General features: G+C 47.7%; 2 protein-coding genes across 4 annotated transcripts in view; one reads left to right on the top strand and one right to left on the bottom strand.

Annotated features, from left to right (window-relative positions):
* The window catches only part of DDX42 (DEAD-box helicase 42), an 18,346-nt gene extending 15,787 nt beyond the window's left edge, over positions 1-2,559 (bottom strand). For both annotated transcript variants that reach the window (XM_017833339.1, XM_017833340.1), the window contains exons 1-2: positions 2,482-2,559; positions 523-759 (exon numbers count right to left, since the gene is read on the bottom strand). In XM_017833339.1, coding sequence (XP_017688828.1) covers positions 523-743 — 221 coding nt within the window. In that variant the 5' untranslated portion in view covers positions 744-759; positions 2,482-2,559. The remainder of the gene's footprint in view (positions 1-522; positions 760-2,481) is intronic.
* A 272-nt stretch (positions 2,560-2,831) lies between these two features.
* CCDC47 (coiled-coil domain containing 47) lies at positions 2,832-14,677 on the top strand. 2 transcript variants are annotated; one of them, XM_017833309.1, is made up of 13 exons: positions 2,832-2,887; positions 4,998-5,263; positions 5,384-5,491; positions 6,284-6,458; positions 6,638-6,759; positions 7,613-7,678; positions 8,399-8,500; positions 9,321-9,431; positions 10,068-10,153; positions 11,409-11,467; positions 11,959-12,068; positions 12,245-12,412; positions 13,101-14,677. In XM_017833309.1, the coding sequence occupies exons 2-13, from the start codon at positions 5,003-5,005 to the stop codon at positions 13,179-13,181; spliced, it is 1,449 nt and encodes a 482-aa protein (XP_017688798.1). In that variant the 5' UTR covers positions 2,832-2,887; positions 4,998-5,002; the 3' UTR covers positions 13,182-14,677. The 2 variants fall into 2 exon arrangements, with proteins under 2 accessions (XP_017688798.1, XP_017688799.1); XM_017833310.1 differs by lacking the exon at positions 2,832-2,887 and adding an exon at positions 3,235-3,255.
* The last annotated feature ends 95 nt before the right edge of the window (positions 14,678-14,772 follow it).

The following is a 14,772-nucleotide window of genomic DNA, read 5'->3' as shown; positions in this document are numbered from 1 at the left end:
CAATATCCCATCCAAACCTCAGTTTGAAGCCATTCCCCCATGTCCTGTCACCCCAGGCCCTTGTCAATAGTCTCTCTCCATGTTTCTTGCAGGCTCCTTTCAGGCACTGGGAGGCCACAATCAGGTCACCCCAAAGCTTCTCTTCTCCAGGCTGAACAATCTCAATTCTCTCAGACTTAATTTATCCATTTATGCAGCCAACAGAAGGGTTAGTAAAGAACTGTGGAGCTGAATATTCATTTCCCTGAACAAAAGACACCCAAATTTCTCCTGCTTGGCTCCAACTCTGAACATACCATGGAGTGAATAAGCTTGAGCTGACTGGGGCTCAGCTGGGATATGTTCTAGAGAGGGGAAGGCTGGAGGAGGAGAGCTGGAGTATCTCACAGTCCTTTAAATATATTAATGTATATTTACATATATATGTATGTATATAAATGTCACGGATACCTCCCTTGTCCTTGTAAACTTTAAAACACTGAAATGTGCAGCTTGATAAACACAAGGAATGACTGTACTCACGCGTTCTCTTCATCAAAATTCGCTCTCTTTGACCCAATTTTGTAGAAGGAAGGCAGCTGAGGAGGCCCTGATTTTGCAAAGGCTGCCGAGGAACCGGCTGTCCCGAAAGCGCTGTGGGACTGCTGGGACAGCTTGGGCTCCTCTTTCTTCCCAGGTGTTATGGCAAATCCACCAAACCCAAAGCCTCTCTTGGTACCAGGTCCACCTTTATTCCAATTCATGATGTCCTCAATGTACCTGTTAAAATGAGAAAAGACAAATTAATGCCCTTTCTGCTTTAGGAAGTTAGAGATAATTGTCACGATTTTTTTTGTTTGTGGATCACACCAGCTATGGAAATGTGAGTGACAAGTTTGATCTGCTTCCCACAAAGGACTTGGTTCTGTACTTTTCTTGCCAGTGGGAACACATCCACAGTTCCAGAGACAAAAAAACCCAAGTGCTTATCTTCCAAAAAAGGTCATGTCCCTCAAGGCTTACTTAAGCATATTTAAGATGTTACCTGTCCTATCTGTTTGCAGTCCAAGACAAACAACCTCAGGGCCAGAACTTTGAACACCAGGAGGAACAAGAGATGAAAAGTCAGCTTGGTGCATATTTTGCATGTCCACAGTCCCATCCTTGAGTGTAAATAGCACTCCTGCAACCTCTAGAAAAGTGGGCCCAGAGCAGCAAACAGCTCCATCGTGAGACCAGACACACCTCTGCCAAAAAGTCAACTCCTTCCTCTTAAGAAAGCATCTTCAGCCACATACATATGTCTATATATATGTGTGTATATATATATATATACTCTAGATAATATATAAGGTCTCCAACCTACGTTTTTCAAACCATATTTTAAATACTACACCTGCCACGTCCACCCAGACCTTGATTTTCTAAGATGAAGACTGAACTGATACATTAAGATTTAGAGTTTCCATTCTGAATAATTTAATTATCTGCATGGTCAAGTAAATCATACCTGTAAGGCACTAAACAGCAAGACACCTACTGCTTTCCAGTGCATTATAATCAGCTGTCCAAAGGCTACAAGTCTCATTAAACAAATCCTCACACTGAGAATCCTTGATGAGATCAGAACTTGTGGGCAAGAGAAACAACTTCACAGTAATCCAAAGGTAAATAGTGCTGCTGCTCCCTGGACTGAACATTTACCAGCTTGGGACTTGCTCAATAAACCTCGAGTCTAGACCAGAGCTCAGGAGCAGATTTGGGGGACAATTCTGCTACTCAGCTCTGCGTGGCAGGGACTGACCCTGGAGCCCTGACACACCCTGTGGCCTTCACACCTGCGGGTCTGCGGCAGCTGAGAGCTCAAAATGTGCCACAGAGGGGTGAGAGGTGGAGCTGCACTTCTGCTGCTGACAGGGGAACCTTTTATGTTAAAACCGTTGAGTTAAAACCTGAGTGCAAGGATCCTTCCTCACTGTACTTATCCACCCGTACTTATCCACCTTCTTTTTCCCCTCCCACTACCGCAGAAAATAAGGAGAACCACTTTTTTATTTCCCGTACAGCCACGAAAGCACAAGACGTGCTCAGTCTGCCCGCGGCGCCAGCGGCGAGCGAGCACAGGGATCACGGGCAACCTCCCGAGGCTTCGCTTCCCCGCGCCCGCCGTCCCGCGGGAGGGAACTCCCGAGGCACGGACCCTTGCCCGGACCCCTCCCCAGGGCCGCGCCGCGCCCGAAGGGCGGCGGGAGCCCGCTCCCCTGAGCACGGCAGGGCCGGCAGTCGCGGGCGGGCGCTGTCCCGGCCGCCCGGGGCCCTGCGCGGGGCCCTTCCCGCCCGCGGGGCCGCGGCGCGGGGCGGGCCCTTTGTGCGGGGCAGGCCCGAGCCGCCCGCGCCCGCCGCCAGGCCGCAGCCCCGGCGGCTCCGGCGCGCGGGGGGGCCCGACGGGGCGGCTCTGCGGCCCCGCTGCCCTCGGTGCCCCCTCGGAGCCCCCTCACTCACCGCCGGCCCCGCAGCCGCCGCCGCCACTGCCCCGGTTACCGGGGCGGGGGGTGGAGACGCGCCGCACTGACGTGCCCACGCACGGCACGCGAGCGACGCGCGCGGCGCATGCGCGCTGCCCGCGGGTGAAGCCGCGCCGAAGTGTGGGCGGCGGGACCGGGCAAAGGCGGGAGCGGGAAAAACCGGGAGAGAAGGGGGGGAACGGCGCCGGCGGCCCCCTGACCGCGCCGCTCCCCCGGTGCCTCCCGGGTGGTTCTGCCGCCCGCAGGGCTGGGGCTCGCTCGCCCGCCCCGCGCCCACGCGGGTGTGCCCGCGCAGCCCCGCACATGCGGCGGGGGCCGCGCCGCGCATGCGCCGCGGGCCGGCGAGCACGGAGCGGCGGGCGGGGGACGGGCCCGTGACTCAGGTAACGCGGCGCCGGGGCCGGACCGGGTGGGCGCTCGGGTTTGGGCTCGGGCTCGGGCCCTGCGGGGATGGCACACCACGCTCCCGCTTCCCCGGGCCGGCCGGGCGGCGCTCGCCCCTTTCCCGGGTGCCCGGTGCCGGCGGTGCTCCCGGCAGGCGCAGCCCGGCGCGGAGGGCACGGCCTGTGCGGGCACCGCGGCGCCGGGGGTGCGGGCACCGCCGCGGGGAGGCAGGTCGCTGATTTTGTCTCGTTTAATCTTGACTCGTGTCCCGGGAAGGAGCCGGGAGCTGTGCCGGGAGCTGTGCCGGGAGCGGCGGGATCACGGGCAGCACCTGCGGGGGCGTCCCCGCACCGGACGGGGGGTCACGGTGAGGGCCCGACCTGCCGGGGCCCGGCCCCTCTCCAGAATCTACTGAGCCGGGTCTAGACTCGAGATTTATTGAGCAAGTCCCAGGCGGGTAAATGTTCTGCACGAGGAGCAGCAGCAGCAGCGCTGTTTATTTACCTTCGGGTTACGGTGAAGTTGTTTCTCTTGCCACTGAGTTCTGGGCAGCCTGTGTGGAGATCGGGGAGGGAACCCGTCCCTCGGTGGGGTGTGGAGCGTGGAAGGCCTGCCAAGGCATATTCTGCTTCCTGGAGTTTGTACTTGGACCCTGTTCTAAGGGAATGCTGAGCTGAGGGGGTGCTCCAGCTTCCACCCACCTCCAGCTCAAACGTGCCCTTGGAATTGGCCACGGTTTATTTTCCAGGAAGCTCTTTGGAGTTGTCGGATCTTCTGAGAGTGGATATGCTCAAATAGTCTCGAAATTCTTACTGTGAAACTGCTGGGGTTTGGTCGAGCAGGTGGCTCCGTTGTCCTGGTGGTTTTTAACCTCTGGGTGCAAATTCTGTTCTATCTAAATAGTGGTTTGGGTTTTTTTTTCTGCTTAAATTCACATAAAATTACGAGGTATGCACACAATGGTACTGCCTTGTGCTTTCCATCCTGTTTTAACATTCTGTGAACGTGTTCTGTGCAGGTTTTGCTGGAGTGAGGAGTCTTTGACAGAGGTGTTTATTTTTGCCGTCCTTGTCATCCCTATCTCACAGTGGGTTCCCTGTGTGAGGCACTCAGAGGAGAGCTGGTCAAATTTAGAAACAAAATCGTTTCTATTCTGAGTTTGTAAGAGCACGCTCTCATTAACATTCGGGTTCCCACTTGGCTCTGGTTGCGGGGAGGGAGTAAAATGAGCCTCCCAGCCGAGCCTGGTGCAGCTGATCCTCCCGGGCTGGTTGTGAAGTGCAGCAGGAGGGTTAGAGCTGCCTTTTGGGGCTCTGGTTTTGGACCTTGGAGAAGCTCCTCCTTGGGCTGGGACTGTTATGAGATCGAGCAGAAAAGACGGGAAGCTGAGGGGAAAAAAGGTGAACTGATAAACTCTCTGCAGGTTTGTGGCTGATCTGGGGAGAGCTTTGGGCTCATGAGCCCCAGTTTACTCTGTTGGTTCGGGGCCTGGTGTAATACCCATCCTCTTCCTGCCTTTTATTTTTTTTTTGGTTGAACTCCCAAGAAAAGGTCTTTGTTTCTAAGCAGAAATTGTGCTGGGACACTGTGGGACCTGATTCTGAGCAGGCAGCCTAGAAAATCACAGATGGGCACTTCGGAACTAAGAGACTATCGGAGCATCACTAAAATTGATCAAGTGCATTTTAGGATTTACTGCTGCTGTTACACATTGGTTGAGCTGACTGTGTCTAATTGCTAATTAATAACAACTGTAGGCACAGAGTGTGGTCTCAGAAGTGAGCTGGCAGTGCTGGGTGGGAGATGCTAGTGGAGGGAGCTTTATAGTGGAACATTTCTGCTTCCAAACTTGCTCATCTGAACAGCATGGCCAGATGTGAATTTGCTGCTGCCACAAGCAATCTCACCTTCAAAGTTATTTTTTCTTGTGTCAGTAGTCACTTTATAGAGAAAATGGCAAGATCAGACAGGGGTTTACTTCTCTCTCTGGTGTGACCCTCGTAGTGTTTTTAAATAGCTCGTGGGAGTTGGGGATTGTAATGGTGTGATGTAACAAAATTGATAATTAAATCTATCATTGCAAAGAGTCCCTTTTTGGTTTTTTTTCAGTGAAAATGAAGAATTTATATCTTTTTATTGCTTTCCTGTTCATCCCATGGAGCTTTGCTTTGGGAAAGTATGATGAATTTGAGGATGGAGATGACATTATGGAATATGATGATAATGACTTTGCTGAATTTGAAGATGTGAGTGAAGATGCAGTCACAGAGTCTCCTCAGAGGATCATCACTACAGAAGATGATGAAGAAGAAGCCACTGTAGAGCTTGAAGGTCAGGATGAGAATCAGGAAGACTTTGATGATGCAGACACGCAGGTAAGGCCTCATCTTCTGTGTTTCCTAACAGTGTCTCTTTCTTTCTCTCTCACCTTATCTTTTTGGATTTTACTTCCTGGGCTTTGGATTTTCATGCTGTTTGTGATTTTTGTCCTTTAGGAAGGTGATACTGAGAGTGAACCATATGATGATGAGGAGTTTGAAGGCTATGAAGAGAAACCAGATGCATCTCATAGCAAAAACAAAGACCCCATAACAATAGTTAACGTAGGTATAACTGTTGATCTGCTTTCTAGTTGGAATTGCATCACTTATTTTCTCAAGGCAGTGTGCCAGCAATGTCACTGGGGTACTAATGTGCACCTGCAATGTACAAAGTGTGGTCTTTAGCTTGTCTGTGACTAAAGTTTCACCTTAGAAATGGATGGGTTTTGAAACCAGTCTCTCTGTCCATGCTGAATCACTTTGTTGCCTCCCAAGTCAGTGTTTCACAGAATGATCAGGTGCATTTTTATTACCCCTAAGATCTCTTTTTAAGTATGTTAGCGAAAATTAAGGTTTGGATACTTCTGTGACTGAAGGGGGGGTACAGTGATAACAGACTGGCTAATTAATCTCTGAGGTGGCAAGGTCAGGAAGGCTTCCCTGCTCCCCCACACAGTCTGTGGCTCTTGGTGGCATCCTGAAAATGCTCCTGGCCATCAGGATTTCAACAGAAGTTACATGATGATCGGATAATGCTGTGATGGGCAGGGCATCAAGCTCAAATGCTCAGCGAGTTGAAATGCTGGGCTGTTTACTCTGAGCTCTATTGGAAATGAGAAGTATTTTGTTTGTATTAAGCGAGTATTTTGGGAATGCTGTTCCCAGTTTCCTGTATGCTCACTGTGCCCCAGCAGAGCCAAGTGCATTATGTAGGCTTAGCTCTGTCCTGTTGCCTTTGTGGAGCTTCCTGCTGTGTTGGGGATGGAGCTTCTCCAGTACTCTGCATTTCCAAAATGGTTTGTGTACATAAAATCCACTTGTTCAATATGTAAAAGTTTCTGTTGCCTTGCACAGGTCCCTGCTCACCTTCAGAACAGCTGGGAGAGTTACTACATGGAGATCCTGATGGTGACAGGTCTCCTGGCTTACATCATGAACTACATCATCGGGAAGAACAAAAACAACCGGCTGGCTCATGCTTGGTTCAACACTCACAGGGAGCTGCTGGAAAGTAACTTTGCTCTTGTTGGTGAGTTCCATAATGACAAAGATCCAGGTTTAGTATCTGAATAAAGCTGGGTTTCGACCACGTAGGCTGTAGCAAATCCTTTTCTGTAACGTGGTGTGAGCTCTAAGCCTTCTGGTGAACTTTGGTGTTCCAGTTTGTGACTTTAGGTTGTGGTTCTCTCTCACTGCTGTTTTCCTCAGGGGATGATGGCACTAATAAAGAAGCTACAAGCACTGGGAAGCTAAATCAAGAAAATGAACACATATATAACTTGTGGTGCTCTGGGAGGGTGTGCTGTGAAGGAATGCTCATCCAGTTAAAGGTAAGGATGAGGGAGTTCGTGGTGCTGTTTACCTGTCACCAGCTGTCAGGTTCTAGAGGCTTTTCCATTCCAGTGTGAGCAACAAGGAGTCCCAACTCGGCTCTCGTGCTCACATTCAGGTACAGAGTTCTGAATATGCACACGTGAAGGAAAAACTGGATAATTAAATATCTGTACAGGCCCATGTTCTGCCCACCAGAGTAGGTAAGAGTGAGCACCTACAGAAGGAGTATAGAATCCAGAGGTATAGTGTGAACAGAGGTAACTCTGAAGAGCCCAGCTGCTGCTTAGAGGGAGGAATGGAATTCCAAGGAATTACAACAAAGGCAAATACAAAGCCCTGCACTTGGGATGGAACAGCCTCACATGTAGGTTCAGCTCCTGGCTGGAGGGAATAAGGCCCTGAGAAACTCATCTAATGCAGAAAGTGGGCTTGCTTTTGAGCTCTATTGGTGACAGAGGGGAAATTTAGGTTAGAAATTAGGAAGACATTTTTCACTGTGAGCGTGCTGGGACACTGGAACAGGTTGCTTAGGGAGGTTGTGGCTTCCCCAGCCCTGGCAGTGTTCAAAGCCAGGCTGGATAAGGCCTTGAACAGCCTGGTCTAGTGGGAGGTGTCCCTGCCGTGGCAGAGGGTGTTGTTGGGACTAGATGATCTTTAAGGCCCATTCCAACCCCTTAACAATTCTATGATTCTCCAACTTCAGAGGACCTCTCAAAGCTAAATTATTCTATAAAAACATCTCCTTACAACTGCCCTGTTTTTCCTCGAGCCCTGCTGCTGTCTGCCAATGGAGTGCTGCACTCTGGGCCCGTTCAGCTGTTTTCTGTGTTTACCAACTTGTGTTTTTAGTTTCTCAAGAGACAAGACCTGCTGAACGTCCTGGCGCGCATGATGAGGCCGGCGTCGGACCAAGTGGTACGTACTGAGCCCTCCAGATTAGCTGGGATAAACCTGCATTCCTTTGGTTCTGCCCTGCTGCTTTTGGTTGTTCCAGGTGATTTCTGTAGTAGTCCACATCTTCCAGTTCAGCAGCTGTTGAAACAATCTCAAAGAGTTGTTTGTATTTCTTTCCTGCCTGTGAAATGCAAACTGCTGATGAGTGGAAATTTGTTTTATCTGTGGGCTTTATCGTTTGAGTGGTTTGGTGAGCAGTCTGTCATGATTCAAGACCTCAGCTTGATAAAAAGTGGTTTTACAGTCTGAAATACTTAATGATTGTTCTTTTGTCTGCTCAGTATTTAATCCATATGTTGGTCTGGATATGTTACTCTGTACTTTCTCCCTTGCTCCTGGAGAGCATAAATACCTAGAGAGGTTACATTTGGAAGAAGGAGGCTGTGTGCACTGTGAATTCTCTTTCCATTTATCTCTAATTGTATTTACTTATATCTATTAAGGATATTTAATTGCAAATTATTTTTACAGCTCTGCTGTTCCAGTCCCTGTCATTACACCATGACACTGAACTAAGTGCTCAATCTAATTAAAAAGCTCCCTTACTTTAAGACACACTGGGAAGCTTTAAATCAGCCACCTTCCTCTTAGCTGTGTCTGGCCTTGCTTAGTCTTTGTTCTTAGGAATCAAAGTGTCAGACATTGGAATCTGATCAGGACTAATAACCTTCTGTCTCACAGCAAATAAAAGTGACAATGAATGATGAAGACATGGACACGTACGTGTTTGCTGTTGGAACCAGAAAAGCACTGGTGCGACTTCAGAAGGAGATGCAGGACCTGGTAGGTACCTGCATTTTGATGAGTAACAGCGTGTAAGAAGCTCTGATCTGCAGATTCATTGTTTGCTTGGGAGCAGCTGGAAACTTGTGACAGACCTGTTGGAATTTGCGGGGAAAAGCCATTTTCATCTACTGGATGAAAAGTCCAATGGAATCAAAGGTTGGAAGTGTGAGAGCTGCAGGAAAAGAGGCAGTGGAAAGCAGCTTGCACCTTCCTTTTGGGGTATAGCTCATTTGGGAGGGGCTGTGGTATATTGGGAGGACACACATGTCACTTCACCTCATTTAATTTGCACAAATGAGTTTTTCAGGGCTTGAAAAGTAAACTTCGTTAGTGATCTGTGATGTGGAAAATTTGGAGTTAAGTCATCTGTTTTTATGTGATCTGAAATGAAAACTTCCCATATGTTCCAGCCCTGAAGCTTGCAAAGAATCCAGTGATAACAAGCAGTGCTTTGCAAATCTTTTTTTCTCAAGTAACAGCACTAGAGTGTGGTTGGGAGGATGCCAGGTTTTGTTCTGTTATCAATGTAAGCAAAAATGCCTTAATCCACTTTGAGCATTCCAGCATGGATGTATTAGAATTGTTTTATCTTTTTCCTGAAAGTGCTGACTATCGAAGGGAAATACCAATTTAAGGACTGAGATGCTTTGTGCTTTGCTTTGTTTGAAATGTCCCCTGGCCAGGCTCAGCGAGTGTATTTTTTATTGTTTCTTTTCTGGTACTTTTAGGGGTCCCGGTGTTCCAGCACAGTTCAGTCTGATAAGATACTTAGAAGCTTTGTGTTTATTTTGCTTTCTCATTGTTCTCTTTGAAACAGAGCGAGTTCTGCAGTGATAAACCCAAGTCTGGTGCAAAATATGGGCTTCCAGATTCGCTGGCCATCTTGTCGGAGATGGGGGAGGTCACGGAGGGAATGATGGACGCCAAGGTAAACTCGAATGAATTAATACAAATATCCCTTGGAAACCCTGGCACTTACAGCCTGTGGGACAGGGTTCTAATCTTTATGTCCTCTGAGCATCACAACAAGAGAGCCAAATGGCCCTAGTGGGATCTAGGGAAATCAAGACCCTAATGAAGCATGAGGGCTGGAAGGAGGATGTAATTCTCTTTATTCCTTTTTTACATCACAACTGTTAGTCTGTCCTGAATTGCAGACTTAAAATTGCCTTTCAGAGCCTGGGAGTAGCTTCACCAGCCAGTTGAAGGAAGGTGTTGATGGTGTATCTGCAGGTCCTCAAAGCTGACTTGTTTTCAAATTAACTGGAAAATCCCAAATGAGAGTTACAAATCCGAGTTGCTCACGTTATTTCCATGCACTGGGGCCCGTTCTAGCAATAAGTAAAAAAATGGAGTTGAAATTTCAGTGTCATTGTGGCAAGCTGAGCACAGCAATTTTCTGAATGATACATGGAATCACAGCCTGGTTGGGGTTGGAGGGGACCTTAAAGATCATCCAGTTCGAACCCCCTGCCATGGGCAGACAACCTGGCAAACCCGTATGGAGTGGGGAGGCTGCAGATGGGTCGGTGTTGGGAAAAACTAACCCCGGTTTCTCTTTCAGATGATACATTTCCTCACACACTACGCTGACAAGATCGAGTCCGTCCAATTCTCGGACCAGTTCTCCGGTCCAAAACTTATGCAAGAGTAGGTACAAAGCCAGATCTCTGCCCCCAGTAGCTTTTGTAACTCCAAATAAAATAGAGGCCTTGTTTGCAGTGTGAAACCTGCTGGAACGCACACAAGGGGAAATTGGGAGCAAAGGTCAGACAGGTGAATAAATACACTCCCAGTGCTTCCAAACGCTGCATTAATTGAGAAGATCAAGGTGCTGGATTGCCCTAATGTTTGTTTTTGTGTGCTGGTTCCGCTGTGGTTTGGACAGCTCTGGGTATCAGACACCACCTGGCAGGTGCAGCACACTCAGCTGCACGGAAAACAGCTCAGAAATCCTGCCCAGGGTGTGCAGGACGTGAGAGGGCCACGACATAACACTGCAGGAGAGCTCAACACCTAACTCAGGTGCTGTTGGAATGCACTGAAAACTAGGTTTAAGCAAGTCTGAAGTGTAAAAAAAAAAAACAAAACAAACCATCATGGCTGCTTGACCTTCCCTCCTTGATACAGCCAAACACTCTGCTGCTGAATCCATGCCTTGGTGACTTTTGTTCAGGATAATTCACAGCTGTGCTTCAGGAATACTCAGATGCAGCACCTCTGCTGTTTCTCTGAGCCTCCCAGTCCAGAGGTGCTTTACTGCTGCTTCAGGATTGCCAAGTGGTGGGAGATCTAATCTGAATTATCATGTAGGTTTTTGCAAGGGTGTATTATGCTCACGGGCATATAAATAACTGATCTCTATCGAAACTTGAAGCTCTCCTCCAAAAAAAGGAACAGACTTTGATTTAATTGTAAGACAGCAGCATGTGTACCTTGTACTGAAATTGTGGAGGATCTGTGAAATGTAGGCCTGAGTTTCTCACATGAGAATACTGTGGGATTTTGGGCAGTGAAGACTTGAATTCTTTAGAAATTGTTTTGTTTTCCTAGCACATTTATGGATCTTTAGTAGTATAAACAACAGGACGTGTAAAAACGAATGTAATTAAAAATATACAGGCCTCCTTGGTACTCAGAGGCCCTCTGACAGTCAGATGGGCTGGTGCTGCATGTTTTTGCATTCATGCCTTTTCCCTGCACACTTTTGAGTAAAACACTTCAGGAATCTGAACAGTTTGAAACTTAACTTTGGTTTACAGACAGGCTTTTAATCTTGTTTGTTTTATTCAAGTAATTTCCAAGTGTCTGTTGGTTCTTGATGAGGTTTTTGCTAACAATCGAGGTTATTTTTTATTCCTGTATTTTTTTCCACTCATTCCAAACGCTTTTTTCTTTCCTCCAGGGAGGGCCAGCTTACAAAACTGCCCGAAACTAAAAAGACACTTTTGTTTACATTTAACGGTAAGAGAACTGGTGCCTGTGTGTGTGTCTGGGGAGTGCTGGGCTTTATTTTTGCAAGTCACCTGCTCCAGTTCTGTCATCTGTGGAAAATAATGTATGATGAATGACCTCAGTGCATGTACCAGGATCACTAACTGATAAACACAAGGCAGCAACACACTGGGACACTCAATCTTGCTCTCACTGATCTTAGATCATGCTCCTCTCTACAGGTGGCTTACTTTTAAGCCACGAGCCTTGCAGTTTGAGCTTGCACAGACTCCCCTGGTTAACCCTGGTTTGAAATAAAAGCAGACTGTTGAGAACCTCTTCTAGAAAAGGCCTGTAGTTCTCTTCAAAATTCAAGGCTGTCTCTCTAAGTGAAGCTTCCTAAAGAGGAGGATAAGAGCATCTTTATTTCATGAACAGTGTGACCAATAAGGAAAGAGCGTTAGAGCAAGTAGAAAAGTCCTGCCAGTCTCTCTGAATGAACAAGTAACTCTTTATTTCAGTGCCTGGTTCAGGCAACACTTCCCCAAAGGACATGGAGTCTTTGCTGCCTCTGATGAGCATGGTCATCTACTCCATTGACAAAGCAAAGAAATTCCGGCTGAACAGAGAAGTAAGTAGTGTCTTTTTGTGTCTTCTGAGTGCTGTGTGAAACTGCAGCCATTACCACTGGATCCTTCAGATCAGGAGCCTTTTGTTTCATGTGTGACTGCTGGAGATGCTGCATCCTGCTCGTGGGGAAATCTAGATAAACTTTTTTTTTTTTTTTTCCCCTCCCTCTGTGGAAAGGGTAAACAGAAAGCTGACAAGAACAGGGCACGTGTGGAGGAGAACTTCCTCAAGCTGACCCACGTGCAGAGACAGGAGGCTGCCCAGTCCCGCCGGGAGGAGAAGAAACGGGCGGAGAAGGAGCGAATCATGAACGAGGAGGATCCCGAGAAACAGCGTCGGCTGGAGGTGGGGGGGATGTCAGACTGGCACAGGCTGCTGGCACATTCCAGCAGTGGAAACTTTGATTTCTCTTTGCTGGAAGGCAGACAGCTGTCAGGGTGTTTACTGCTGCTCTCTGAAACAGGGCAACCCCTCACCCTGAAACCGGCTGGAAGGGGAACATTCTTCCAGATTCCTCGGGCATGCAGTGACAGGACCAGGGGGAAAGGTTTTAAGCTGAAGGAGAGTAGATTTACACTGGATATTGGGAAGGAATCCTTCCCTGTGAGGGTGGGGAAGGCTGTCCAGAGAAGCTGTGGCTGCCCCATCCCTGGAAGTGTCCAAGGCCAGGTTGGACAGGGCTGGGAGCAACCTGGGCTGGTGGAAGGTGTCCCTGCCCTTTCTGGGATTTTATGATTTCCCTGCTGGTTAAACATGGGGAAACTGAGGCATGGCTGCACTGTGCCTTGTCTGAACCAAAGGGAGGATGGTGGAGCCTGTGCTGGCTGGAGCATAAAAGAGGGATGTGCTTCCTCTTAAATTTTGGGGAAAGGGTTTTGTCTTTGTGGGGACCCCCCCACACACACCTTATGAGAAAGCCCACACTGGGAGGGAGGTGAACCCAGCACTGGGAGCTTTGTTTGGCTCTGAAATGCTCCACTTGCTCTTTGAGGAGATCCCTGACGTTTATTCACCCCCCTGTCCTTGCCCACAGGAAGCTGCTCTGCGGCGGGAGCAGAAGAAGCTGGAGAAGAAGCAGATGAAGATGAAGCAAATCAAAGTGAAAGCCATGTGAGAGGCGCCTCGGTGCCACCTGGGGAATTGTAATTCACGGGTACAAAGACCTACGTAACTCCATAGTCCTCTGCTTCTTTGAACACTAGTAGCCATTCAGAGAAAAGTTCTTGCATTGGTGTTACTTATTTAAGTATTGCAGCAACATGCAGGTGTGTGTGGAGAGCTTTGTCTCGGCAGTTCTTAATCCAGGTGGTAAAAAGTTTTGCTAATTGTCTGTTTTAAAAAACAAACAAAAAAAATACCGCAATATTCTTGAACGCTCTTTGTCATTTGTTCTTTAAAAACAGAAGATTGTAAACCTGTCCACGTGTGCTGGTAACATATTCATGCTTTGGTTTTAAACTTTGGGTTTAGTTAGTGGGAGGGAAAGGGGGGAAAACTTAATGGGGAGGAAAACTGCACAATAAACACTTACTGTGCATTTATTTGCATCAAGGCACAAAACTTAGAGCCTTCCATACACAGTATGGATTCTTCAGGGATTTAAGCCCAGTAGAATAGCAGTGATTTTTTTCTTTTTTTTTACAAACAAGGGCCTGAAGCAGTATTAGGTCACCTGTGGGCATGATTGGCTTATGTATAAAAGACAGGGATGGTTAGAACCAAGGGAGTGGAATACATGGATAGTTTCCTACCTGTGGGTTTGGATGCTGCAAGCTTGGCACAGTGTGAAGTCTGTGATGTCAGCTTAGTGCTCCTTCAGGAGTGAGTGCATGGTGAGTTAGCAATTCAGCCAGCTTTCCTTGGGTGTTTTTAACTGTTCAGGTTTAGTTCAGACACTCTTCTCCTGATCCCAGCAGCTGCTGCCTAGCTCACTTCAGCCAGGAGCCAGATTCAGTGAGGTGCCTGCAATTGCCAACATCCCCAAGCCAGTAAAAATGTTTCAGAGGACATTTATCCTCTTCATCTGGTCAGTGGTCGCCTGAGGGTTTTGAATCCAAATGGGGAGAAGGAAGTGAATGCCCTGTGCAAGCACTTTGCTGGGAGAGCTCTGCATTTTATAAATGCTGCCTATCCAGAAGGCATTTTATTGTTGCTTGTAACAGACTTTGAACAGTTTTGTGGGGAAACAATGTCTTGCATTTTCTTGTTCAATACTTTACTTTGTGCAAACTTGGTTCTGAGGCAATAAGAAAGAGCTGCTGTTGAAACAGCAACTGCTTAAACTTGTTCCAGCATGGGATACTTTACCCTGATTGAAATGCAAATGTCTGTAACCTGATACATGCAAATACATTCATTTTATAATGGTTGGTAAAAATATTTAAAACCAAACTAATGTAGAGTATGTGAAATTTTAGCACTATTTAGCTTTAAAGATTAATACAGTGTTGTTTCACAGAGTTCTTTGAAAGGAATTACTAGTTTGTGCTCTTCTGAGTAAGTGGACAGCTTTCCTGAAGTCCCATCCAGTTGTGGGCCATGGCAGCTAATTTTGTAATATGAACATTCAAATGAACAATCTAAAGAGTAAAATATAATTGAAACACTCCACTTGCCTACTTTACTTGGCTTGACTCAGTGTTCCTTTCATTTAGTAGGATCTCAAAGCCTCGTTTGTCCTGGGTAGGTTTTGGTGTAGGTTTTGA

This window comes from Lepidothrix coronata, unplaced genomic scaffold (assembly GCF_001604755.1).
Source record: "Lepidothrix coronata isolate B3197 unplaced genomic scaffold, Lepidothrix_coronata-1.0 Scaffold213, whole genome shotgun sequence".
In the NCBI taxonomy this organism is placed as follows: Eukaryota; Metazoa; Chordata; class Aves; order Passeriformes; family Pipridae; genus Lepidothrix; species Lepidothrix coronata.
The sequence above is the reverse complement of the archived record's forward strand: the minus strand, read 5'-3'. Positions and strand labels throughout refer to the sequence as shown.